Genomic DNA, 25,664 nt, shown 5'->3' on the forward strand with positions numbered 1-25,664 from the left:
CGAGCATCTCCTCCCTCATTCTTAGTGCTTTACCTCTGTGACTGCAGCCCACTGCATTTCCACGAACTTCTTATCTGCTCCTGCGGAACTGAATTCCACCCCCTACACTCACACACACGTACACTCCTCTCTCACCTGTCAACTGTTTCCTTGTTAAACTGGGACTTGACCTAACAGTTTATGGATCAGATCATTTTTGAAAAGGGTAAGAAGGTGATGGTGGAAGGAAGGAAAACTTACTTGACAACCAGAAAGCTTTGCTAGGACAAGTTCTGCCCTGAGGTGGACACAGCTTTCAGTTAGGGGAAAGCCATGTACCCAGAGAAGATCTACCCCTGTGGCTGCTGCTCGCCTTTTCCACTCAGTCTGTTCAGATTTTACAGGCAGAGACTTTGTCTAATCCATCCCTGTGTCTCCAGTATCAAGCTCGAGGCCTACCTATCGTGACCTTCGTGAAAGGAAGGAACATAGGGAGGGAGGAAAGGAGGGAGTGAAGGAGGGAGGCATCACCACGTGTCTCTTTCTTCCATGCCTTTTTTGATGCCCAGTCACACAACACAACCCAATGAATAGCTTGCAGTGCACACCTTTTGAAAGCAGATGTTCATTAACAAATATCCCAGGTTCATCTGCAAAGAATGACAAGGTCTTCATTTTAGAATCGGAGGGGACTCCTACCACCTCTCCCTCCTATTTATCAGTTGGGAACATTGGAGCTCAGATGGGTTAAGTGCCTTGCCTAGGGTCAGACAGAAATTAATGATTGATGGCAACAAGAACAAGGGTGACATTTGGGTGAATATATAGGGTGTCCTCAAAAATGTGTACACACACTTTGAATAATTATAAAGGCAGTATTTATTAAAACACATTTCATTTTCAGAATTGAGCTATCTGCTGTTAAAGCATGTATACGTTTTATTGGGACTCCCTGTATGTTGAGAGGTCATTCATCTGGGTTCAGATAGTGGCCCAGCCAAGTTGTTCATGCACCATGCTCTGAACAGATACATTTTGAGGCTCTCGGTTGTTTGTCTGTAAATTCCCATGACCCTGGGAATAGAAAGCAATGTTGATTACCCCTCTTAGGCAGAGACCCTCACACTTTGCTCTTCCCTCCACTGTCCAGTCAAAGGTATCAGGGTGTCCCTCTCCCTGACTCACACCCTAGGAGAGCATTCACTGCTGGATGAGGAATCCCATGTGCATTTTCATGAAGCCTGGGCGTTCTGGCTCACTCTTGCGAGTCCTCTAGCACTTGACTTTAAAAGGTATAGAGGGTGAGCCCTCTGAATACCCTGAAAGCTGCTCCTCTGGCTCCAGGCTCTTGAAGGGAGGCTCCAGCCTTGCCAACCTTGCCTCCTTAAAGGGCCTTATCTCCCAGTCGTGGGCCTTTGCTTATCCCTGCCCCCTGCCTAGAACGTCCTCTCCCTCCTACATACTTCCATCCTGTCTCTACTTCAGTACCCAGTTCAGTTCTCGCTCTTCCTGGGAGCTTCCCCAGGCCACTCTTGTCTGTAAGCTGATGGTAGCCTTCAGGGCTGCTGAGGATGGGGGCTGGAGCTCACCTCAGCCTCCCTTTCCTCCCACCTTCCAGTGCCCTGCTGTGCTAACAATTAGCCAAACCTATCTGGGAGGTTTGGAGCGAGGGAGCCTGGTGACCCCTTAGGGGCCAGCCTCCTATGACAGAGAAGGGCAGAGAGTGATCTGAAACTGGGGATGGGGTGGGGGAGGCAAACAGAATAAATCTACTGCTAACTGGACTGCATACCTCTGAGGGTCGATGGGTCCCTTGCAGTGCATGTGGCTGGCTTTCCTGGCCCCTCCTGCCAAATGCCAGTTGTGCTTCCCAGTCACTGTAACAACCAGAAAACACCCCCTTCCACATTTCCAGACACTCCTATTTTAAAACCACTGTACTGTACAATGAGGCTGTGGCATTAGTTTAAGACACTATCCCCTCATTACTGTTTCTCAAATGCAAAGCAGTAGTCTGAGTGTTCTCCCTAAGGTCTGCCCTGACCGACTGAGGGAGCAGGAGCAGCCACACTGTGACTTCAGGGCTCTCCTGTTCACCTCCGTCAAGACTAGAAGGGCAGCCTGGCCGGCGTGGCTCAGTTGATTGGGCATCAACCCGGGCACCTGGGGATGGCTGGTTCGGTTCCCGGTCAGGGCACGTTCCCAGGTTGTGGGCTCGATCCCTAGTAGGAGGCGTGCAGGAGGCAGCCCATCAGTGTTACACTCTCACATCAATGCCTCTCTCTCCTCCCTCTTCTTCTCTCTCTAAAAAATCATTTTAAAAAATCTTAAAAAGAAGTCAACTAGAAGGGCAGCCTCAGGAAGCTCCACGGTCTGCTGCCCCTCCCCCTCCGTGAGTCCATCGGGGTTTCAGGCCAAGCACCAAGCAGAATCCCTGCACACTGGCCATGACATAGAATGAACAGAACAGCCGTAAGTGAGAACAGAAAGCATTTGTTCCGGGAGGGAATCAATGGGCAGAGAAAACACCACAAAAAATTCAGCCCCTAGCCTCAAGCTCAGACCAGTGGTTGTTTTGGACTTTACTTTTTTAATTCATTCTGGGTTTAAGCAAATAATAATAATGGTGATCGTATCTGTAACTGTTGGACAGGACTCTACAGTTTGCAAGGTGCTTTCATACACATTTGACAAGTGATGAAGCTAAAACTCAGAGAGGTTAAATCAATTGTCCAAGATTATACAGCTTGAAGGAAGCAGAACTGAGACTGAAGTCAGGCCATCAGATTCTGGCTGCCGACTGTGGTGACAAAGAGCTTTCTGGCCTCTCTAAATTAGTCGTGCAGGCCAAGGTTCATTAGCTAAGCTCTCAGCACTGCTACATCACCATCCCGAGTCGGTGGTAGTCGATGGCATTTTAATGGAAGCCAAATAACTCTTTCTCTTGGCATTCTCAGGCAGCTGGAGTTTTGTGTTCTATGATAATTAAATACCATCATCTTTCATATCTGACAATCTTTAGGGCCCGATTAATGGCTGCAGTGCACGCCAGGGTCATCGTTAACTCCGAAGCAAGGAGAGCTCTGGGCGCCTGCCGGCTGTTTTACAGGGCTGGGTGAGGGGCACCGAGCCTGGCACCCTTTCTTGGAGCCAGTGCTGGCCGTAGATCGCAGGGCTATTGACACATTCGAATGCTTTGCCTGAGCCAAAGTCCTGGAAGTTTATGCCTTTTTCTCATGAATGTGCTCATAAAGGAATAACAGCATACTCCTCTGGAATCTTCTAGCAGTCAGGCATCTGCAGCCAGTCTGAGCCCTGCTTGTGGTCTACCCCTGCCAGGAGTATTCCTCAAATGCTCCCTTGCTCAAAGTCCATCAGGGGACCCTCTCACCCTCCTGATAAAGGCTGAGTTTTTTCGCTTGGTACCTCCAGGCAACCACCACCGAAGCCTGTCCCCAGTGTGTCCACCCCCCACCTGAGCCCCCCACCCCCCGTCGTCACTGCCCCTCACAGCCATCACACTCCTTACAGAAGCGCCCAGAGGGCATCTCTCTCTTTCCCTCCCCCCATCTTCCCCTCTTCTGTCTCTCTCTCTGAACCCTCACAGGTGCATCTTCCTCTGCCTAGAAGACCCTTTAGACACATGTCACTTTTGCAACCTTCTCTGACCCCAGCAGTCAGCCTGGCAGCCACCTCTGCTCCATGGAGCTCTGGAGGGGAGGCTGTTGTGTAGGCTGACAAAGTGACAAAGTAGCTGACACTTGCAGAGTGCCCTGTACCTGACAGGCATTAACATGGGCACTTTACCCCTGTCGACGTACCTAATACGTGTAAGGAAACGTGGACTCTGGAGCCAGACGGCCTGAGTTCAAGTTCTGGCTCCATCACTTAATGGTTTTGTAACCTTGGGCAAAATACTTAGCCTTTCTGTGCCTTAGATTCCTCATCTACAAGACGGGGAATAATCATAGCACCTTCTTTACAGAGGTGTTAAAGGACTGAATAAACAAGCCCATAGAGCCAGTCACACCGTGAGTACTCAGTAAATGTGAGCTATTATAATGTCATTATAATTACTATTTTGCATTGATATCTTTTGAAATGTCTATTCTTTTTACTAGACTATGAGCAGCTCAAAGTCAGGAGCGGTATTTGTTTCATGTCCGGATCTGTGCGTATTCAGTCTATGGCAGCCCTTCTTTCTTTTCTTTTCCTTAAGTCACTGCTGCTGCATATGTTTTAGTATGTAGGGGAGGCATTAAAGGCTCAGAGAGTGTAAGTGACTTTCCCCAAATGGTGTAGCTTATCGGAGACGGAGCCAACTGAACCTAGGTCTAGGAGGCTCCACCCTTGTACCTCCCTTTAACATCTGCTCCCCAAACACTGGCAATTTGTCAAGGGTAGGACTCACCTTCATCTTAAAACTCATCAAGTCCCTGCACACAGCAGAGAGCTGTTTAATATTGCTGACTGACTGAACTGCCTCATGGGCCCTCTCCTCGGGGTGCACCTTGAACCCAGGACAGAGCCACACCGTGTTTGCTCTGACATGTTTATCTAATGCAGAAAGGGGACTTCATCTTGAAGACATGGAGACCTCCTGTGTTCAGTTCTGAGCGTCAGGCCGCAGCCGTTCTCTTGGCTTCTCATCTGCCTGTTGAGCTAAAGGCACCTTTCTGAGGCCAGGGCTCCTGGAAGCCAGTGGGTTGTCCAGAGTGGATTAAACTGTAATGAAAGAGCCCCATATTTCTGTTAGACATTTTCCTGCTGCTTCTCTCTTGTCAAGGTTCCTTGCTTTGGAACCCCTGTTGTAAAGGCCATAGAGTGATCATCATAGTGACAGTTTAGCACTTTACAACTTAGTCAGCATGACTTCATCATAACTGTGGGATTCATAGTTATAATTTAAAAAATTTGCTGTATTCCAGGCACTGTGCTGAACACTTCACATGCATCCTCACTTACTTCTCATAGCAATCCTAGAAGGTGCGCATTATCTCCATTTAATGATAGGAAACCGAAGCTCCAAAGAAGTTAAGTAAGTTGACCCAGGTCACACAGCTTGTAAATGTCAGAGCCAAAACCTGAACCAGGATTATCTGATACCAGGTGCCCAGGTCTCCCTGCCATCACTTTCTGTTACCTGCTGCTCTGTCCAGTGCTCTGAGGAAACCTCACTGTGATCTTGGTTCAGGGAAACACAGCCTGGAGGGTTCGGCCTTTTAAGATTTTTGTGCATCTAAAGTGAAAAATTTGCAGTGTTGGAGGGACCAAGCAACTGTAAATATACTTGACAACTTGTAGAGGAAGAAAAAAAAAACTTCCTGGAAAACCAGGCGTGTAAAACTCAGAGAAGCAAGCGCCTTTACTGACAGGTGTGCAATAGAACAGTGGAACCCCTCATACTGGGGCGTGATTCAGAGAGACACTTGGTGGCTGTATCTGCGAGGAGAGGACATAAGTTGGAATTTACTGCGCAGCTTTGCAATGAACCGATGCTTACTCCGGGCAGCAGGAGAGAAGCCATTGCTCGTCCAGACGAGAAGTCCACCTACCTCATTGACTGTTCTCCCCGCTCTGCCATGTCCTGCAAATATTTGCTGGGAACATAGAGATGGATGGCACATGGGCCCTCCCCCTCGGGTCACAGTAGCCCACTGTGTACTTGGCACTTGAGCAAAGGACATCGCTTTTCATCATACGGAAAGTGGTGACATGGGAATGTGCGCACCCTTTCGCAGGCACACAGACCGGGCCCAGGGAGGCGGAGGGCGTTACTGGACGCTGCCCAGCCAGTGAGCAGAAAGCAGGAGGGAGCTCCTATTTCAGGCCACATCTGTTGCACTCACTGCTCTATTCCCAACACCCGGTCTGCAGGACCTGGCACGGAACAGGCACATGCTGAACGAGGGAACTCGCTCTGAGTGTCCCTCCAAAGATGGGGCTATAAACTGGGGAGAAAGAAGGGGAGAAAGGAAGGCCCCTCTCTAGCCTCTCCCCGCTGTCTTCCCTCCTGGCCTTAGGAGCAGAAAGGAGGTGCCATTTAGACCAGAGGAAGCATCTGCTTCTTGAGAAGGTCATGTCTCTTTCGGGGGGATGAGTGAGCTTCCGTTGCTGAGTTGAGTCCCAAAACACAGAACCTTTCCCTTGGGAACCTGGAAAACTTTGAGGTCCCCTTTCCAAGCATTCTCAGAATGGAAGGGGTGAGGGGAGGGAAACAAAGAACCCAGCTGAAGCATCTGGAGCTTTGGCTCCAGGCAAGTGGGTGAAGCCCTGCGTAGGTCCCCAGCCTAGAGAGCCCAGGGTGGTCTGCTGTCATTTTTTGCAAACAAATATCCTCTACACTAGCCTCATCTTCCTGGGCAGACTGCCCAGGCCACGCACATGAGCCATTCACTCAGTAAACCTATGTGGGCATCTGCCCAATTCTGAGACCTGTGATCACCAGCACAGAGGGGATGGGACTTTTTACACCCCCCAGAGTAAGCGAGCTCTAGGGGACAAGGAAAAGGTGAACGAGCCAGGTGACCAGCTGTCAGCATTCAAGGGAAGAAAAGAGAACATTAGGGAGGGTAAGTCAAGGAAAGCTTTCTGGAGGGGGTGGCAGTTGAGCTGGGCTTCAAAAAAATAGAGAGGATTTGGACCAGGATGTTTCTTGTCCCCATAAGAGAATTTCCTTTTCGAAGTTTGAGTTTTAGATCTGTGACCAGTGGTCTTACAGTTAAAAATCCATTATTTCAAGACTCTTGGCAGGGCTTCCAAGTAGTTATCAAGCCAGAACCTGGCATTTCCACTTAGTCACAAAGCAGATGTCTGTAGGCTTGCAGACAACCCAGTCCTGAACCAGACCTCAGATGCTTGCTGTCTGCGCTGAGGGTCTTTTCCTGCCTTTGGTCCTAGACTAAGACAGTTGGGCAGAGACTGAGTTTTATGCAAAGGCACCATGATTTGGTAGACAGGATTCAGGCTCTGGATTAGTAAGGACCACTCGCTAGTTTTGTAAACCTCAGCTTCTTCATATATAAAATGGGAATGATAATAATATTGCCCCCTAGGGGGTGTCGTGAGCATTAGAAAAGTTAAGGCTGTGAAAGTATACATAGTAGGTGCTCAAATCTATGGCGGCAGCTATGACTATCAATCAGGTAAAATGTCATGAGGAGGTTGACTCCTGGTGAGGGGCCAGGAGCAAGGACTAGATCACTCTTGTCTGCTGGCCTCTGATAACCATTGGAAAGTAGTGATCCAGGCCCTCTACCTGCTCTGGTGCACTGGACTGCAGCCAGCGGCCTGAAGGGCCAAGGGTAAGGGGACACTCAGTCATCCCAGGAGGTCACTTCTGCTGCTGGCTTCTGTCCCAGGTTCCAAATGCCTCCATTAAAGTGCTGCCTGAGGACAACTAGACAAAACAAATGACCCTGCATATTCCCACCTTCTGCCTGGCCCGCCTTCTGTCTGTTCTCTGAGTGGGCCCCTCTGCCTGTTCCTCTGGCTCCCAGGTTCTCTCCCTTCCCATCAAGGGGTACCCTGAGGGCTCCCTTTTTGTCCAGGACCACAGCATGGCACATCCTTGGAGAGTACCAACCACATTCTGTGGCCTTCCTGGGCTCCGTCCTCATTGGAGCTGAGGTTTCAGCCACTGAGCTGCCTCAGCACATCTCTGGTCCTCTATGGAAAGTGTCGCTGGTGAGGGAGGCTGGAATGACAGGTGTGGATCAAATTCTGAAGGACTTGGTAGACCCTGTGAGGGCCTTATCCTGAAGGTAGCAGTTTGTACAAAGGAAGTGATTGCTCAGATGGGTTTGTTTCTTTATGTTTTCCTGCACCTGCCCTTCCCACCACCACCAGACTTGCTTTATAGCTCATTAACATAAAAGATTGGGTTATCTAAAAAACAAAGAGTGATGCATCTTCCACTAAAATTAGCCATAACAGTGATAGTGCCTCACACTTCACTGAGCTTGATGGTTTCCAGAAAGCTGTCTCCGAGGCAGAGGAAGAGCACAGCCTTTGGGTTACCACAAGCACCTTGATCTGGGTCCCGTACTCACTGACTCTCAGGCTGCTCTATGAAATGCAGGATTCTCATGGGGAACTAATGAAAAGGAATACTTTGTAAACTGTGAACTTCAGAAATATTTCCTTTCCATCGATTGCCTCATTTGATATCACTGTAGCTCTGAATCCCCTTAAATAACCTCATCCCCATTTTACAGATGAGAAAACTGAAGCTCAGAGAGGTTAAGTGACAAATTGTCTTAGTCTTAGGCCTGTTGAAACCCAGGCAATGGCCCTGATGATCTCCAAATCACCATCAGGCTAGGCTTTACTCTTTTTGAAGAATAGTGCCAGTTTGCAGCCTAATAACTTTATCGATCTGTCCTGTAAAATCTGTCCAAGAAGCCCAACAGCTGTCCTTCATTCCATCTCCATTCCCTTCAGTTCAGATGAGCAGTATTCCTTCTGGATATCTGTGTAGGTCCATGGTTTCCACCCATATTAATGTCCCACTCCTTCCATACTTGGCTTAGAAGTCTCCTCGGCTAAATATCTAATTTCATTGCTCACAATTTCTACCTTCTACAAAATACTAGCACATAAACACAGTTCAGTCAAGTTTTTTGCCACTTTATGAAAAGGATCACCTTTTCTCCATTGTCTAAAAAATGATCCTCATTTCTGTCTGAGACCTCATTAGAATTGCCCTTAATGTACATATTTCTACGAATATTTTGTACATAAATATTTATGTATTCTCCAAAAAGATAGAAGCCTTTTCTGTAGCTCTCCTCTTTTTTTCTGAGCTCTCACCAGAATTTCCTTTAATAGTCCCTTTATGGCAACATAAGCTTTTTCTAGCATGCGTCTCAAAACTCTTCCAGACTTAACCCATTAACCAATTCCAAAACTGCTTCCACATTTTTAGATATTTGTCATAGTACCATCCCACCTCTCAGTACCAGTTTCTGTCTTAGCATGGGCTGCTATGACATAGTTCCTTACACTGGGTGGTTTAAACAACAAACACTCACTTCTCACAGTCTGGAGTGTGGGAACTCTAAAGTCAAGGTGCAGGTAGATTCTGTGTCTGGTGGGGCCCTCTTCCTAGTTTGGAGACAGCTGCCTTTTTGCTATATCCTCACGTGTTGGGGAGAGAGAGCTAACTCACGTCCCTTCTTATAAGGGCACTAATCTCATCATGAGGACTCCACCCTTATGTTCTGATCTAAATCCTATTACTTCCCAAAGACCCCAGTGCCAAACACCATCACATTCAGGATTGGGGCTTCAACATATGAATACTGGGGGGACACAGACATGCAGTGCATAGCAACAGTCCTGTGGTTAACAAGTGGCAGAATCTAGAATAAAATTAGTTTCCTGACTTCTTCACCTCCATAATATCCTCAGTTTCCAAAGGTTAGGCTTTCTGTGAGCATAGCTTAGGTGGCTGATAGTTAAGATTTCCCTCCAGGACTGGCCTCACTTGTGGCATCACTAGAAACTTTGTCTTTTTAAAGAATATCTACTTAGCCATATGCCCTTGGGCACTTTACTTACCTGCTCTAAGTTAGTCATCTATAAATTTGGTGATAATATCTATTGAGTAGTTGAAGAGAATAAATAAAATATCTTGATTCCCTCATCTGTAAAATTGGGATAAAAACAGTACCTGCCCTGTATTGGGTTGTGAGGATTAGCTGATTTTAAATATGTAAATGGCTCTGAATAGTGCCTGGCACATAGTAAGTAAGTGCTCAATTCATGTTAATGATGGTTTTTAATATACGTCAGGTGACTTTTTCATTAGGCTTACTCCCTTTACTCAAAATTCACCTTCTTCCTGAGTCCATCACTGGCTACATAGAATACAATTTAACTAGTCTGTCTAAAATTTCACCATTTCCCCCACATATACAGGCCTTAAGCCCCTTCCTGGCTTTATGTGTTCTCTCATTTATCACCATCTCAGTAAACTATATATTTTACCTTGTTTGTTTCCTTTGCTGGATATAATTAGTGGTTCTCAAATTTTAGCATCCATCAAAGTCAACTGGAGAGTTTGTGAAGTCAGATTGCTGGGCCCCACCCAAGGGTTCCTGATTCAGTAAGTCCAGGGCAGGGCCCAAGAATTTTCATTTCTAAGGAATTCTCCGGTGATGTTGAAGCTGCTGGACCCAGACCACACTTTGAAAACCACCGCTCCAAAAGTGTATCAAAGAAACAATGTGCGGTTGATGACAAGGGAGGGCAGTCTTTTCTTTCATCTTGTTTATTGTCTCTCTTGCCAGAATTTAAGCTCAGTGGGGACAGCCCTTTTGTCTGCTTTCTTCCTTGATGCATCCCCAGCACCTAGAATAGTAGGTGCTCAATGAATACCTGTTGCGTAAACGTCTATTGCATGCGTTTGGAATAGGTGTGATTTGCCAGGGCCCTGGGCTGTCCAGCAGCCGTCCCCGCGCGGGCCTCGCCTGGAGCGGTGGCCGTGCGGCGCGCTGGCCCCTGACCGCGCGTGTTTGTGCCCTAGATCCCGCGGGCGGCCTGCAGAACCACGCGCGGCTCCGGACGCCGCCGCCGCCGCTCTCGCACGCCCACACCCCCAACCAGCACCACGCGGCCTCCATTAACTCCCTGAACCGGGGCAACTTCACTCCGAGGAGCAACCCCAGCCCGGCCCCCACGGACCCCTCGCTCTCTGGAGAGGCCCCCGCCGGCGGCGCGCAGGAGCCGAGCCACGCCCAGGACAACTGGCTGCTCAACAGCAACATCCCGCTGGAGACCAGGTACCAGCCGCGGGAGGGCTGCGGCGGGCGGCCGGGACCCCAGGGCTCGGAAAGCTGGGGTCAGGGATATGGCTTAGGGATGCGGCTTGCTGGCTGCCAGAGGGAAGGCCCCTGGGATGGAAGTGGGGCAAAAAGAACATGGTCTTGAGAATCAGACAGCCCCCAGGTCCAGGGGGCCTGCCGCTTACTACAGGTGTGACCTTGGTCAAGCTGCTAAACCCCTCTGGGCCTTACTTCCCTTGTCTCGACAGCGGGGTGCTGCTGGCTGAGAGGGCTGTTGTAAAAGTAGGTGACGCTGATGTGTGGGAAGGTATCCAGCACAGGTACGTGGCAGGCTCAGGCTCTGAGTCAGTGGTTGGGCCCGCACTTCCTCCCTTCCCTGCTGACTTGGTCCCCCTGTGCCTGGTCCGGGGCCTGCCTGGCCTGTGGTGGGTGCTCTCTCCCCTCCTCTGTTCCCTCCCCTGACTCTCCTCTTCGGGGGGCCTATCCCCTTTATACGCAGAGCTCTAATTATCCCTAGCATTGACACATCTACTTTTGGTTACAGGGGCTTTCGTTCTGTGATATGATGTAACTCTCACAACCTTATAAAGGGGGAACTGTTATCATGATCCCATTTGGGAGCCTCGGAAGCTGAGAGCCAGAGAGGGTCAGTGACCAGCCTGGGTTACAGAGGCAGCTGATGTACAGCTAAGGTTGGAACGCAGGTTGCCTGACTCCGTGTGCACTGCTATTCTCCTAGACCCCAGCGACCGTCTCCAGGTCTCTCCTGGCCTGGACCCGCCACCTCTCTCTTCTTCCAACCTTGCGGAATGCTTCCTGCAATTCGGGGACTCCTGTCAGTTTCAGTTCTGTAGCTCTGATTAGCCACTGTTTTTCCAAAATTAAAATTTATTTATGATTATAAAGACAATAAAACTCACTGGATAAAATGCAGAGATATAAAGATCAAAATTAGATTTACCCATATGCCTACCCCTCTGAGATAAGCACTGTGGACTTTGGGGGACCTGACCTCTCCCTGCTTTCTGTAAACTGGAGATGAAGCGTCCCAGGCTGGAACAATTGGAACCTCTTAATCTTCTATCCTATTTCTCAAAGTAGTGGGGAACAGAGATCCTGTTATCTCAAACCCCTGCTCCTTATTTTGAAAGGGCAAAATCATTCCACAGTTAAGGAAGGGAAATTGTTCTATACTGGAAAGTGTACCCATCTGACTCTGCCTGGCACATGACTATGACTTTTGCACACTGAGCCTATGGGGTCCAGTGAAAGAAAATCAACATCCTTTTGCGCCACTTTACTCCTGTAAAATCTTTTTTCCAAAAGCAAACTGCCCCACCTCTAGTCTCTTAATTAATATTGTTTTGTGTTGACAGCCTTTAAAATTATGTGTGACTTTTCCCTGTGTGCCTCCTTTGCTCTCATCAGTGACTGAGTTGGATAATTACATGTCATCCCATCCAAAGTAGCTTAATCAGATCTCTATTATTTCCAACGTGCTTATTGAATGAGTGCATGTGGCTGAAAGAAGCCAGCAAATAATCAATGGTTCTAATTCTCTGCATGGAACAAGGTAGCCACTCCCTTTGCTTAGATGTTCATTTTTATCACTTAGGATCAAAGTAGGTGGTTCTCCAGGTTTTTAAAGGGAATGGAAGATGAAGACAAGCAGCAAGGACGTTTTCCTGATGGGAAGTTGGTTTGAGAGGGGAAGGTGGCCCCAGCTTACCTCTCTTGCCTCATCAGCCAGTCCACACCTCCCTTTCTGACCCTCTACCCTCCCACAACCATTGTTCCAACCATATGGAACTTTGATTCTTTTTTTCTTATATTTTATTACCCAAGTAATAAATGTTCTGTAGAAGAGTTAGGAAATGGAAATAAGCAAGAAAAGAAAATCACTCAGATCTACCACCAAATGATAACCATTGTTAACCTGCAGTCATATACTCATGTACACCATTTTATATATATCATACCTAAGCGTACCATAATTTTATATATAATATTCAAAATATGATGTGTATGTAAGTGTATATATATGCATATAGATTAGCCTTCCCCTGATTCCTCATCCCCTTCATGCCTCAGTGCCTTTGCACATGCTCTTGCACAAGGCTCTGCCTGCGTTGCCCTCCTCTTCACTTCTTAGTCTAGCAAAGCCCTACTTATCCTTGAAACCCAGATGAAATGTTTGAGATAGACTTCCTCTGTGACCTGGGTTCTGTGCCTCTAAAGAAGGCCTAAAACTGGGAGAGGTACCTAATATCATGGATAACACAATCAGAATTCTGGATCTTAATACTGACTTTCACTAGTTGATGGTACAAAACCAACAGGGTGCAGTTCAAGAGGGATCAATGTCAAGTCTGGCAGATAGAATCACAAGTAATTTTGACCAGCTTGGTGAGGTAGGTAGAGGATGGGCTTTAGAGTCAGATGGACCTGGATTCCTATCTTGGCTTTAACACTTACTAGCTGGGCAAGTTCCTTAACATCCCTGAACCTTGATTTGCCCATCTGTAAATTGGGATAAGAATGCATGTCTCTCATGTTGAGAGGAAATAGATGAAATATGTGAGAAGCACACAGCACAGTGTCTGGCATTAAAGACATACTCTAAAAATGATTCCCCTTTTTTTTTCTCATATGTGTCTGCTTCCCATGTCAACACAGTGAAGAAAAAATCACTCAAAAATATTTATTGAGCCCCTACTCACTAGAGGAGCTGAGAGGAAACAGTAGGTTGTACCTCTTCTCGACTTTGGAGAAGTAGGTTTGGCCCTGATGTTCTGAGGACATAACTGGTTTACTCACGGTAGCAAGTTGTCCAAAGCCCAGGTTTTAGGGTCAGACACATCCTATACTCAAACTCCTACCCCAGTGCTCCCTAGCTGTGAACCTAGACCTTAAATTTTTCCCCTAAAAAAGGGACAAAATATTAGTAACTTCCTTAGCTGATTGTCTATTGCTACATGAAAAACTACCCCAAAACTTAGTGGCTTAAAAAAACCACCAGTTGATTATACGTCACAGTGAGAGTCAGGATGTCAGGAAGCGCTCAGCCTGTCTAGTTTTCTGCTGCATGTGTATCCACTGAGGTCAAGCAGTGGTATTTAGCAGTCGGCCGGGCTAGTCTGGAGGATTCTAGATGGCTTCACTCACATGCCTGACGCGACACCTTGGGAAAGAGCTGGAAAGCTGGGCTTGGTGGGACTCCTCTCCCTCTAATATGGTCTCGGGGCCTCTCCACACAGTCTTTCCAGCAAGGGGTTGTACTTTATACTCAGTGGCTCGGGGCTCCATGGCACTGAGACAGAAGCCATTGATCCTTCTAAAGCTAGGCCATATTCTGTTGGTCAAAGCAGTCATAGGCCAGCCAGCTTCAAGGACAGGGACAACAGACCTCACTCCTCAGAGGGAGAAGTGCCCAAGAATTTTTAGGCACTTTTAACCCAGGGTACTATCATGCTTCATAAGGCTGCTGTAGCCAATACATAAGGCAGTGTCTGAAAATGTTTTAGCACACAGTCAGTGCTCAGCTGTTTATTATGTAGTGCTTTATTTTTCAGTAAATATTCACTGAATGCCTACTGTGTGCCTAACAGGTAAGGTATTTTAGAGACAGACTCTTGCAGTGGATAAGTGCTGTGATAGAGGTAATCAAGGAGAATATGTTTTAATAGCCTCGGGACCCCCAGCACACAACAGAGGGCTTGCATCCTGGTGGGTGCTTGATAAATATTAATACACGGGTGAAATGAATGAATGGTGGAACAAAGGAATGAATACATATACCCACCTGAGACCTGAGTGGAACAAAGGGAAGACTTCCCAGTAGACCTGGTGTTGTTTGACTGAGAGTTGAAGGCAAGCAGAAGTCCCCAGGTGGAGCTGGGAGGGAGAAAGGGAAAAAGGGAGGGCCGGAGAAGCACGGCCTGAACAGAGGTGAGGTGCCCAAGAGAGCAGGGCCTATTGGAGATAGTTGTCCTAAAGAGCTTTGCCAAGCCCCACCAGAATAGAGAGCCTGCCAGTGCCAGAGAAACAGTCACAGGCCTTTCCCTAATTGTCAAATTGAGTCTCTGTTGAGAGACTAAAATAAATAGCTGAGAAAATACTATCACAGCTGGGAGGATGACCAGAAGGGATTTTGATTTCATGCTGGCAGGAAAAGAAAGGCTAGCAGAAGGACAAAGGAGAGGGAGAACTTGGTTAACCCATGCCTTTCTCCACTCCCTCTGTGACTGTGGCACTCCCCCGAGAGTAACTGTGTGCTCAAGGGAGGAGACCAGGCCTACCAGTGCTCCCTAGAGCTGGGGTCAGATGTTTCTTTAAGCCCTGCAGGTGCATCTGTAGTCCATTCTGGTGGAAGCCATGTGTTCAGGGTCCCTAAACCCTGACCCACTTCCTTCACACTCTGCAGCAGCAGACACTTAATTGATTTCGCAGGGACTACCTGATTAATAACCCGTCAGGCTCCTGTCGGATGAAGAAAAGCCAGAGCAGAAGGTTGCCAGACCTCGGCTCTAGCTCATCTGAGTTCAGGCCTGGTTTGGGAGCTTGGGGCCCATTTAAGGGTCACACTCAGTTTGAGGAACAGCCCTGCCCACCCTCAGGGATGGGAGGCCATCCTAGTGGTCTCCAATGCAGCCCTGGTATGGTTCCCAGACTGGCACAAAGGAACTTCTGGTGGACCAGGCCAACCTCTGAGTATTGCAAGGCGTTGGGATGGACAGTTATCCTGCCATTTGGTGATTCAGTCACAGACATGCATAAGACACATAAACCATCTAAGAAGTTCATAGTCCAGTGAGGGAGTCAGACCCACAAGTGAATGAATGAAGACACTCTCTGGATAATGCTCTGACGGGGGGGGGGGAGTATTAGGGGCTGAAAGGAGGGTGTGGCTCCCTCTGCTTGGGCATCAGCAATCATAACAAACACTCATAGAGCCCTTCTGGGTGCCCTACTGAACTTTCAAACAAGGAAGCTCATTAGAGATTCCATGCCCAGGATTTTCACTGGGGCTGGTCACATAGGCATCTCCTGCCTGGCAAGTACCCAAATTCCAGACTCACAGGAGGAAAGCATGTGTTCAGCATAGCATAAACCGAATTGTTTGTACAGATAGCATAGGCACAGCGAGTCAGCCCCTCTTATCAGTTAATGGCAGGAACCTTCTTGAAACCTCAGAGTCTAGATACCAGCCAAAGGCCAACTTTATATGCAGGCCTTTGAAAGGACAGTGGTCAGGACCTCCGTCTTTACTCTTTCCTGCACAAGTAGGCAGTCTTACTATCACTCCCGCTTTGGAGATGGAGAATCTGAAGCACAGAAAGGCTAAGTACCTTGCCTAAGTAACCACAGCCAATCAGTAAGTGGCAGGGCCGGGATCTATAACCAGGCCGGGGAGCACCAGAATCCATGCACCTACCCGCTGTCCGGCGCCACCTAATCGTGAAAGTTAGCTTCTTGGGCATGCATTCGGAGGAATTTACAGGGGGAAAAGGCATTCTGAGATGAGGGACAGTGGTGCAAAGACACAGAGCCAAGAGGGAGCTTAGTGTTTTGAAGAGATGACTGAGTGTTGAGTGAAGTGGGAGCACAGGAGACCTCATGGAGATGAGAGTACGTGGGGATAAGTAATGGAGGGCTTTGAGTTACATGAAAAAGAGGTTACTTTTCCTGTGCGCCTGGGGCCCGAGAGTGGTAGAAGTGGGGATGAGTAGTTACCAACCTCTTTTTAAAGAGGAGAGTGATGTTACAGAATTGGCCTTTCAAAAGGATCACTATGGCCTGGAAGGTGCACTTCCTTTCTTGTTTCTTTGTTCTTTCATTTGTTCAACTGTCTTTGCGTGGTCTTAGCTGAGTCGCTGATACCCTGCACACTTTGGGGGTCTCAGGTACAGAATGTGGGGTATGACCCCTACCTGTCCTGCTCTATGGGTGGCTGTCCCAGGGCTTTGTGGGCGAAACACAGCCCAGGACAGCAGGCTCCTTGTGAGAAGATGGGTTGTTGAACGGGGCCATAGTAGAGAACTGGCCACTGCAACTTCCTGGCCACTTCCTTCCCAAAAGCTATTTGTTCTGCCCTTGGGAGGTGAGCTCGGCCTGTACTGGTCAAGAGAAATGCAACTAGAAACCCCCCTCTGGCAATTCAGGGCCAAGCCCTCCCTTTAGGCTTAAAGTGGAGCCAGTCCCCTCCCTACTCTAAGAAAACCTCCAAGAGCAGAACAGCACTGGCTGCTGGTCCCCCTCCAAGTACACAGGAAGTCTTTCCTGAGAGGCAGCTTGGGACCTCGAGGTCAGCGAGATCTGGGTTTGAGTCCCACCTACCTTTTGTCATTACCATATGACCTGGGTCAGTCACTTAACCTATCTGGGCCTCAGTTTCCATACCTGTATAATGACCTAACAACACCCACCAATGTGAGGGTGAAATGAATCCGGTGTCCATGCCTGACTTACAGCAGCAGTGCGCTGGAGACCATGCAAGGCTGTGGTCCAAGGAGGGCTTAGCAACTTAGGGTCCCCACCAGGAAATCCTCGTAACTTCTGTTTTCCAGAACTGGATACCCAGAGTGTTCGGGGTGGGTGGTGGACAGGAAATTTAGTGGGGGGCCTTAAATGGGGAGTCAGGACACCTACGTTTTAGTTTCAGCTCTGCCACTGTTTGGCTGTGTATATGGGAGCAGGACATGTGTCTCTCTGGGCCTCAATTCCATCATCAATCAAATGAGGCTAGTAATCTGACCTAGAACTACGTTCTAAATAAGGTTATTTCAAGGTGCTGGTTAGCATCATGCATTGGAGGTGTTTTCAGCAAGTCCTCCTGTCCCCCAAGTTAGCCTAAGTGTGGGAGCTCTTTCAGGAACCTTGTACTCAGCCTCCAGGACCCCTTGTTCTGTTGCACTGCCTCTTCCCTTGTCCTAATACACCTGTACTTTTAAAATAATTGTTCTCTCTCTTTTTTAAATAACTGTTTCTTTTTAAAATCTAAAAGTAAAATAAAAATCACTCTTGATTCAGACACTACAAAATCCCCACTGTTAACATTTTGATCTTTATCCTTTATGTCTTTTTTTCTCTGGACATATTTGTTTGTTTCTGATGGCTTTTAAGGTATAGGTTTGAGTCACTGAAAGCATAGTCCTAGCATAGTGATGCAGGCGGGACTCCAGATGTGCGCTGGGACACGCCATGCAGCCAGCCTCGGGCCCCAGGGAGGCAGCCGGAGCTCGGCCTGGGCCCCTGGGCAGGGGCAGTGAGGGCCTGCTCACACTCGGCATGTGGACTGTAGGAAGACTGAAAATTCCCTCCTGAAATGCAGGGAATGGAGGAAATAATAATATATCACCTGGGCTACTCTCGATCAGATACCAACTGCATGCCTGCGATATGCCAAGAGCACTTCCCTTTTCTACCCCATCAGTCTCAGTTTCCAGCGAATATTTATTGAGTGCCTGCTGCCATGGTCCAGGCACTCTTCCAGACTGGGCACACGGTCAGGGAACAAGGCAGATACGATTTCTATCCTCATGCAACTTAAATTGCATTAGGAAAAATAAACACAATAGGCATATATATGCGGTGTGTGACTGGTCCTGTGAGGAAAACTATCACAGTGCAAGTGGCCAGGGGGTGCAGGGGAAGAGGAGGGTGGGGGCTATTATAGTTAGGGTGGGAAGGGAGGGAATGATCCAGGCAGAGTCTGGGGGAAGGTGATCCAGGCGAATGGCAGCAAAGGCTTAGCTTGCTGCAGTAACAGCAAGGAAGCTGGCGCACGCGTAGCACAGAAAATGAACTTGGAGAGGTAGCCGGGGGTCAGATATTGCAAGACCTTGTGGGCCCTGGTAAGGCCTATGGTTTTACTCTTGTGGAGCCTTGGAGGATTGAGAGCAGAGAAGTGGCATGATCCAAATTACGCCTTAGCTTCTCTAAGGAGAGGGATCATCCCAGTTTATTCATGCTCGCTGAGATCCGAGACCAACTCACCTGCCTGAGGGCCAGTGAGTGATGGAGCTGAGACCTGTCTGACCCCAGGGCCTACGTGCCTCTCAACGTGCCATGAGGCTGCCTCCCTGGTGGCAGAAATGAGGCCACCCTGAGTGACTTCCACACCCCTCGGTTTCTCCTAGTCACTGTGGGAGGCCCCAGGTCCCTGAACACCATAGAACAGCCTGCCAGACAAACCTCAGGACTCCCTGGAAGGGGGAGGTCCCCTCCACCATGGCAGTACTAGTGGCCCCGGCTACAACACAGTGTTGCCTTGTGCTCTCGCTGTCCCTGGGAATGTTGATGCGGTGGCACTTTGAGGCTACTTACAGCCCCTCCTCGCTTGGGCCTGTGAGGCTGGCCAGTGGCACAGGGTTACGAGCAGAGAGGCCCCAGCTCAGGTCCGACGCACCGAGGTTCCGTCCTGGCTCTGCTGCTTGCTCTGTGACAGCCTTAGCCTTGCCGGCCTACAAAGCAAAGACGACGGCACTGACTTTGTAGGGTTGTTGTGGGGAGTAAGATTGACGTTAGATGATAGTTGCAGAGCCCCAGAACAGTGAACAGTACACGGTAGGTGTAGGATAGGTAGTAGCTCTATAGTTAGCCTTAGTATTTCTACAGTATTTGTTTAGCCCTTAAAACTTCCTCCAGAGTTACTCAGTTGTTCCTGTAGCAACTTTGTAAGTTTAGAATTATTGTTATCTCCATCTTACAAATGAAGGAAGTACACAGTAAGAAGTTAAAGCCTTTACAGAGCCCGGCCGGGCGGCTCAGTTGGTTGAGCGTCATCCCGTACACCAAAGAAGGTTGCAGGTTCCATTCCCAGTCAGGGCACATCCCTAGGTTGTGGGTTCGGTCGCCACTTGGGGCATGTACGAGAGGCAACTAATTGATGTTTCTCTCTCCCTTTCTCTCTTTCTCCCTTTCTCTCTCTCCCTCTCTCCCTTCCTCCCTCGCTAAAATCAATAAAATATATCTGCAGGTAATGATTAAAAATAGATATTTAAAGTTTTTACAGAAAGAAACACAGCAAGAAAGTGGCAGGAGAGGGACTTGATTTTGGGTTTTCTGGTTCTTAAGACCTGGTCAAAGTCAGAAAAAAGGCACATGACAGGGCTGGACCCAAAAGTCAGCTTTCTGTAAGTCAGTCCTTCCCTTGTCTGCGTGCAACAGGCTGATTCCGCCACCAGTGGATGCCGCCACTGGCTTGTTCGAAATCATTCGCTCTAGGGCTTTCAGGTGAGGTGGCAGCAGCCCTGGAAATATAAAACAGGATCCAGGGCACTCAAGTGTGAATGATGCCACTTAGCAGGCGTGGTTGAGACCAAAAAGGCCTAGTGTGTCTGTCTTCATTCTGTGTTTGAAACAGATAAAGTCACAAAATGCTGTGCTGCCTTCAGTGCACTCAGGGGGACAAAAGAGTCCCTCACCTGGTCTTCAGTGGGGTGCCATTTTCACCAATCAGTCATCATCCAGGTCCCTGCGCGGCTAAAGGATCAGGACACTCCAAATATTGTCAGCATCAGCTTGGGGGCTTATAAGAAACACAGGTTCTCAGGCCCCACTCCCACCTGCTGACTGAAACACTCAGGGTGGCCCTCAGTGACGCACAGTTCTCCAAGTGCTCAAGTTTGAGAACCACTGCTTTGGAAGAAAATGGCCCAAAATGCTTGTCTTCCTTTTTTTGGGACTGGCAACATGAGTGTCTGTAGCTATTGTTTATGCTGAAGTAGGCAATACCAGGTAGAGGGGAAAGCACGGGCTTTGGAACCAGATATACCTGAGCTGAGACTCCTGCCTCAAACCTTGCAAGCTGGTAAGCGTGGTACGCCTGGCAAATCCTGTTACCTCTCCACCTCTCAGTTTCCTCATCTGTAGAATGGGGATAATACTGCCTTCCTTGCACAGTCTATTTTGAAGATTAGAGATAAATGGATGTAACATGCTCAGTGCCTGAGACATAATCAGTCTTCGTCAGTGAGAGCTGTGATTTGATGCACACAGCAGCCAGCCATTCTGGTTTGTACAAAGAATGCTCCCTCTGGATGCTCTGTGCCAGGCAGACCCTTGCACATGCAGCTTGCACACAGACCCATTGCCTGGCAACTGCCCCGCTGGTCTCACGCACAGCTGCACCAGACAGCCACTTTGTGTGTTTCTCTACTATCCCCCTTCATCGATGCATGACTCATTGCTTCATTCATGTCTCCATGTGTGCGTAGAAACCTAGGCAAGCAGCCATTCCTAGGGACATTGCAGGACAACCTCATTGAGATGGACATTCTCAGCGCCTCCCGCCATGATGGGGCTTACAGTGACGGGTAGGTGACATCCCCATGCTCTCCCTCTCTGTGTGTGCTCTCCCCGCGCTCCTGCACTTGCATGCGGACCCCGAGACCTTTCCCTGTGATCTCCTGGGGGAGGTGATAATGCCACGTTGCATGCCCTCTCCCAAGTCCACGCTCAAATCGCAAGAGTTTCTCCTTGGAATACCCTGTCCCCCAGCATATTAACAGCAGTCTTGTTAATATGCAGCTCCTGGCATCTCATTGGCTGCCTCTGCCATTTTGAAAGCCATCTCATGTAGCAATTTTTATGCAGCACAGGCCCTGTATTTATATGTGTTCAGCCCTGAGTGTGAATTCTGTGGCCTGAGGCATCTTGCACCGTAGCAGAGTGTAAGATTACCCCTAAGATTTACCCTTGACCCTAAGACTCGGGGGGATGCACTGCAACCAGTGCACCCCATTCCCCAGGCCGTGTACAAGTCCTCCCACGGCCATGGTTAAAGCCAAGCCGTGGAGGATTTCCCGATACCCGGTTTGGCCACAACCATGTGCTTGGCCCGCACCACGCTGCCCTTGAGACTGCAGCTGGGCTGCAGGATGCAGTTGCCTGTCTGTGGGCAGCAGCCTGGCTTCGGAGTAGAGCGCTTCAGAGGCATTTGCTGCCGTTGGCTGTGAAACAGTCACTCGGGGACTCTTGACCGTGGCAGAACTTAGTGGCGATTTCTTGGTTCTCACGCTTCCAAAGCCCCCTTTCAAAAGAACGGTGCTCCATTCCTTCCCCGAGATACACCGGCAAAGTAGGTTTTGGAGCGTGGAGGAAAATTTTAGGTTTCATTATCTCCAGGGGACAGAACAGAACCTTAGACACTTTCCAAGTTACTGCAGTGTGGTTTTGGAGAACAGCTAGTTTATTCCCCAAGAATCAGCATTTCCAGCCCCATCCCTTCCCAGGAAACGGACCCCAACACCCAGCCTCCTGTGGAGTCGGTGACACCTTGTGCCGTGGCCTGGGCGGTTTTCCCCTTGGTAGGGCTGTCCCATCCGTGTTCCATGGGAACGTGTTCATATGCCCTGCTCTGTGCTCTGGAACATGACTCTCCTTCTTCCTGCCCCTGTCTCCTCTGTGCTGATTCTCTCTCTCTTCAGGCTCCTCTGCATGCTTCTTCCACTGTCTCTGCCCTGCAGGTTGACCTGGGTCCCTGGGGAGAGGCGACCCTGACGCCCTCTGGCTTCTCTCCGTCCACAGGCACTTCCTCTTCAAGCCGGGAGGCACCTCCCCACTCTTCTGCACCACATCCCCGGGGTACCCTCTGACTTCCAGCACAGTGTACTCCCCTCCGCCCCGGCCCCTGCCTCGCAGCACCTTTTCCCGGCCAGCCTTCAACCTCAAGAAGCCCTCCAAGTACTGTAACTGGAAGTGCACAGCCCTGAGCGCCATCGTCATCTCGGCCACGCTAGTCATCCTGCTGGCGTACTTCGTGGGTAAGCACGTCCCCCGCCCCAGCTTCCCTTGATTCCCCTTGGCCCAGAGGGCGGCGGCCAAGACCTGTGCGCACCGAAGGGCCCTCCCAGCGTGGCAGTCACAGCGTGCAGCGGGAGCCGAGTATCTCTGGAGCTCTGGGCCGGCCTGTACCCCAAAGCTACTGAGGTCCACTCCTCGAGGCCCTCTTTTCCCCCTCTCTGCACATATCCCAGGAATTGAGTTTAGCATCTTCTCTTTAATGTGTTGGATGCCTAGCATTAAGCATAAGCACTCACTAAGACTGGCACGTGAGGTGATAATCTGTGGCATGTGTGTCATAAATTGGAGTCACTACAAATGAAACAAGTTGGAGAGGCCGGACACGGAGCAGGCTCCTCCTGTTGGCACCATGTAGCAGGAAGGAGGTTGGGGGCCCTGGGGTTGGAGGGAAACTGCCACAGTTTGAACGGTGTGAACCTCAAGCCAGGAAAGCGTGTCTGAAGCTGAGAGTCTGGCAGTGTGGTCTGAGGGTGCTGTGGAAGCCAAGGTCCAGAATGAATCCATCGTTAGGAGCCCAGGGTTAACAGTGAGCAGTCAGAGCTGGCTGAGGGCCGCGCAGAGCCCGGGGCAGCACTGACGGGCCTTCCTACCTGACCCCAGGGCCCCTCCGTGGTGTAAGACACTCCCGGCCATCGCCTTGCTACATAGGATGCCTCCCACTGCATGCTCTTCTGATATATTTCTAACACAGTCTGGTTTCCTGCCTCGGACCCCTCTCTTTGGTGTGTTCCCAGGGAAGATATTAATCAGAAGAGCTCCGAGGGCATTGTGTAGAGCCTGCTGCTTCCAACGTAAATCAGCCTGTTAGTAAAGGCACCCCACAGGGTTGGCTTCACCCTCGGTCTTTTCCAACCTTCACATTCTATAATTCCAAGACTTAAAGTAGGTCAGGCCAGCTTGAGAAGGCCTTGAACCCGTGCTCAGGAATTCTGAAATGGTTTTGTCAGCAAAGGGGATTTGTTCAGCGGAAGCCCAGTAAGTAGCAATGAACTAACTGGCCAGAGGAGGACAGTGCCGCCCTTTGTGAAAGGACTCTGTAACACGTGAGGGCGTTTTGGACGAACAAAGGGCTCTCTGGAGAGGTGGTAAGTGCTGTCATCAGGAATGATTCAGAGAGCGCGGGCCCCGACTTGTTCGGGGTGTGCAGAAGGGATTCGGGGGTTGGGGGATATGAGCTGTAAAGCCACTTCCCTCTCAGGATTCTTGAATGTCATAATAACAGGTAATCAGGAAGATGATAGTCCTATAAACAAGGCAGTCTCCTTAAGTATCTCGAGCTATAAAAAGCCTCCTTTTATATGCCAGGTCCCTTTTCCCTTGTGAAGACTGACTTAGAGAATTTTGTGGCTCCAAGGCCAAGGTGGCATACATGTTTCATCTCTTCTATATGATGGATTAGTTATTGCTGCCTGGAAAGCTGTGTTGAGAAGGATCCTGAGGCTATATTCAGACTCGATGGGAAAGAGTCTCTATGATTGATGAAGAATATCTGTCATGGTCACAGGAGTGAAGAATATTAATGACATACCAGGTATTTGCCATCCCTGCTATGGGTCATTGGGTAAAGGGAGCAAACAGACTCTGGGAGAGGTGTACCTGATTGATAGTCTTAGATGGGTTACAGGTGAGGGTCGTGGGGTTCCAAGAACTGTCACCCAGCATGAAAGTTTCTTCTGGCACCACCAGTACTGTGTCCCCACAAACCACTAGCACAACTCTTGCTTTTGACTGACATCTTCTATTTCCTCAATGAGTAGACTTTTGAACAAGCAGTGTCACTTCATCAGGAGTCAAGTGGTTTGCTATGTATAGACTTGTTTTACATTGAAGCCTTAAGGTTTATACTGCGCACCCTGGCTCAGGGAGAAAGAATAAATCTTCACATGTTTAAACAAGCTTCCTTCTGTTTCCATCCTATGGGCTTCTTCCTTTCCCATTTAATAAAAAATATATAGTCAATCATCAGCTATCTAACAATAGGAACTACTGTTGGAGGTAGTGAGCTCCCTGTCATAGGAAGGGTGCAAATGGAGCTTGATGACCATGTAGTAAGAGTAAGATTCAAGCACTGACTGGGGGTTTTTACTGGATGACTGTTACTTTTCCTTCCAACTTTGATAGTCTTTGAATCTATGATTCTGTGATTTTTATTTTTCGTTCAGTAAACCATACGGGATACCTGCTTTGAGCCAGGGGCACAGTCTAAGTGTTAGGGCTAAAGACACGGTCTGTACCCTTGAGTTCACAGCTTAGAAAAGGAGACCTGCGCTGGCAGTGACAGGCAGCTCGGCTGTGGGAATACCCAGCCCCTCTGGGAAGGTGGGGGGCTTCCTGGGGAAGATGATGTTTTGGCTGAATCTTTAAGCCAGAGCTAACCGTAAATAGACATGTGGAGGGGTATTTTAACCTGAGGGAGGTTTCAGACTCGAAAGAGGACAACGTGATGGCAAAGGCATTTTCTGTGTTTCAGGCCCTTGAGGGGTGTCGGAGTCACTGCGGGAGAGTTTGGTCAGACTCTGAAGATCATGTTGGAGGCCAGGTTAATTAAAGGGCCTTACTGGGCAGGCAGCGGGGAGCCATTGGAGAATGTTAAGAAGTGGCAGGACAGTCAGAGTTTATTTTAGAAAGATTAGGGTAGAGGAGGGAAGGACAGGCCCTGTTGCAGTGAACGAGTCTAGAGAAGCTGAGGGCTTCAACTAAGACGGTGGCAATGTGGGTGGAAAGGAGGGAGATCTGAGGCCAATTGACTAGAATTTGTGTCTCAAGTTTTGAGTGGTCAGTCCATTGATCATGTCTCCGTGACAGGAATAAATAATCTTTCTGATAAAACTCTCTCTGTGTAGAAACATTAAGACTGGACTCTAGGTTCCGTATCCATATCAGAGAGGCAAGTCCGGGGTGTTTCCTTCATTACATGGAGCCTCAGCTCACATGCAGCCTGTGGATTCCACTCCCAGCTCTGCTCCCTGGCCACTACTTGTCCTTGAGCAACTTGTCTTTTAGAGCGCAGATTTCCTCATCTAGGAAATAGGCAGGACCCATTACCGAAGAAAGACATCTGTGAGGGTGGGATAAGTTATCACAGATGAAAGC

General features: G+C 49.0%; 1 protein-coding gene across 1 annotated transcript in view; it reads left to right on the forward strand.

The window, feature by feature from the left end:
- Positions 1–25,664, forward strand: part of TENM4 (teneurin transmembrane protein 4) — a 660,554-nt gene that overhangs the window by 437,981 nt on the left and 196,909 nt on the right. The window contains 3 exon segments of the mRNA XM_087821630.1: positions 10,508–10,763; positions 20,984–21,082; positions 22,296–22,531. Coding sequence (XP_087677756.1) covers positions 10,508–10,763; positions 20,984–21,082; positions 22,296–22,531 — 591 coding nt within the window.

Source organism: Miniopterus natalensis, chromosome 11, assembly GCF_054644295.1.
Source record: "Miniopterus natalensis isolate mMinNat1 chromosome 11, mMinNat1.hap1, whole genome shotgun sequence".
NCBI classification, from domain to species: domain Eukaryota; kingdom Metazoa; phylum Chordata; class Mammalia; order Chiroptera; family Miniopteridae; genus Miniopterus; species Miniopterus natalensis.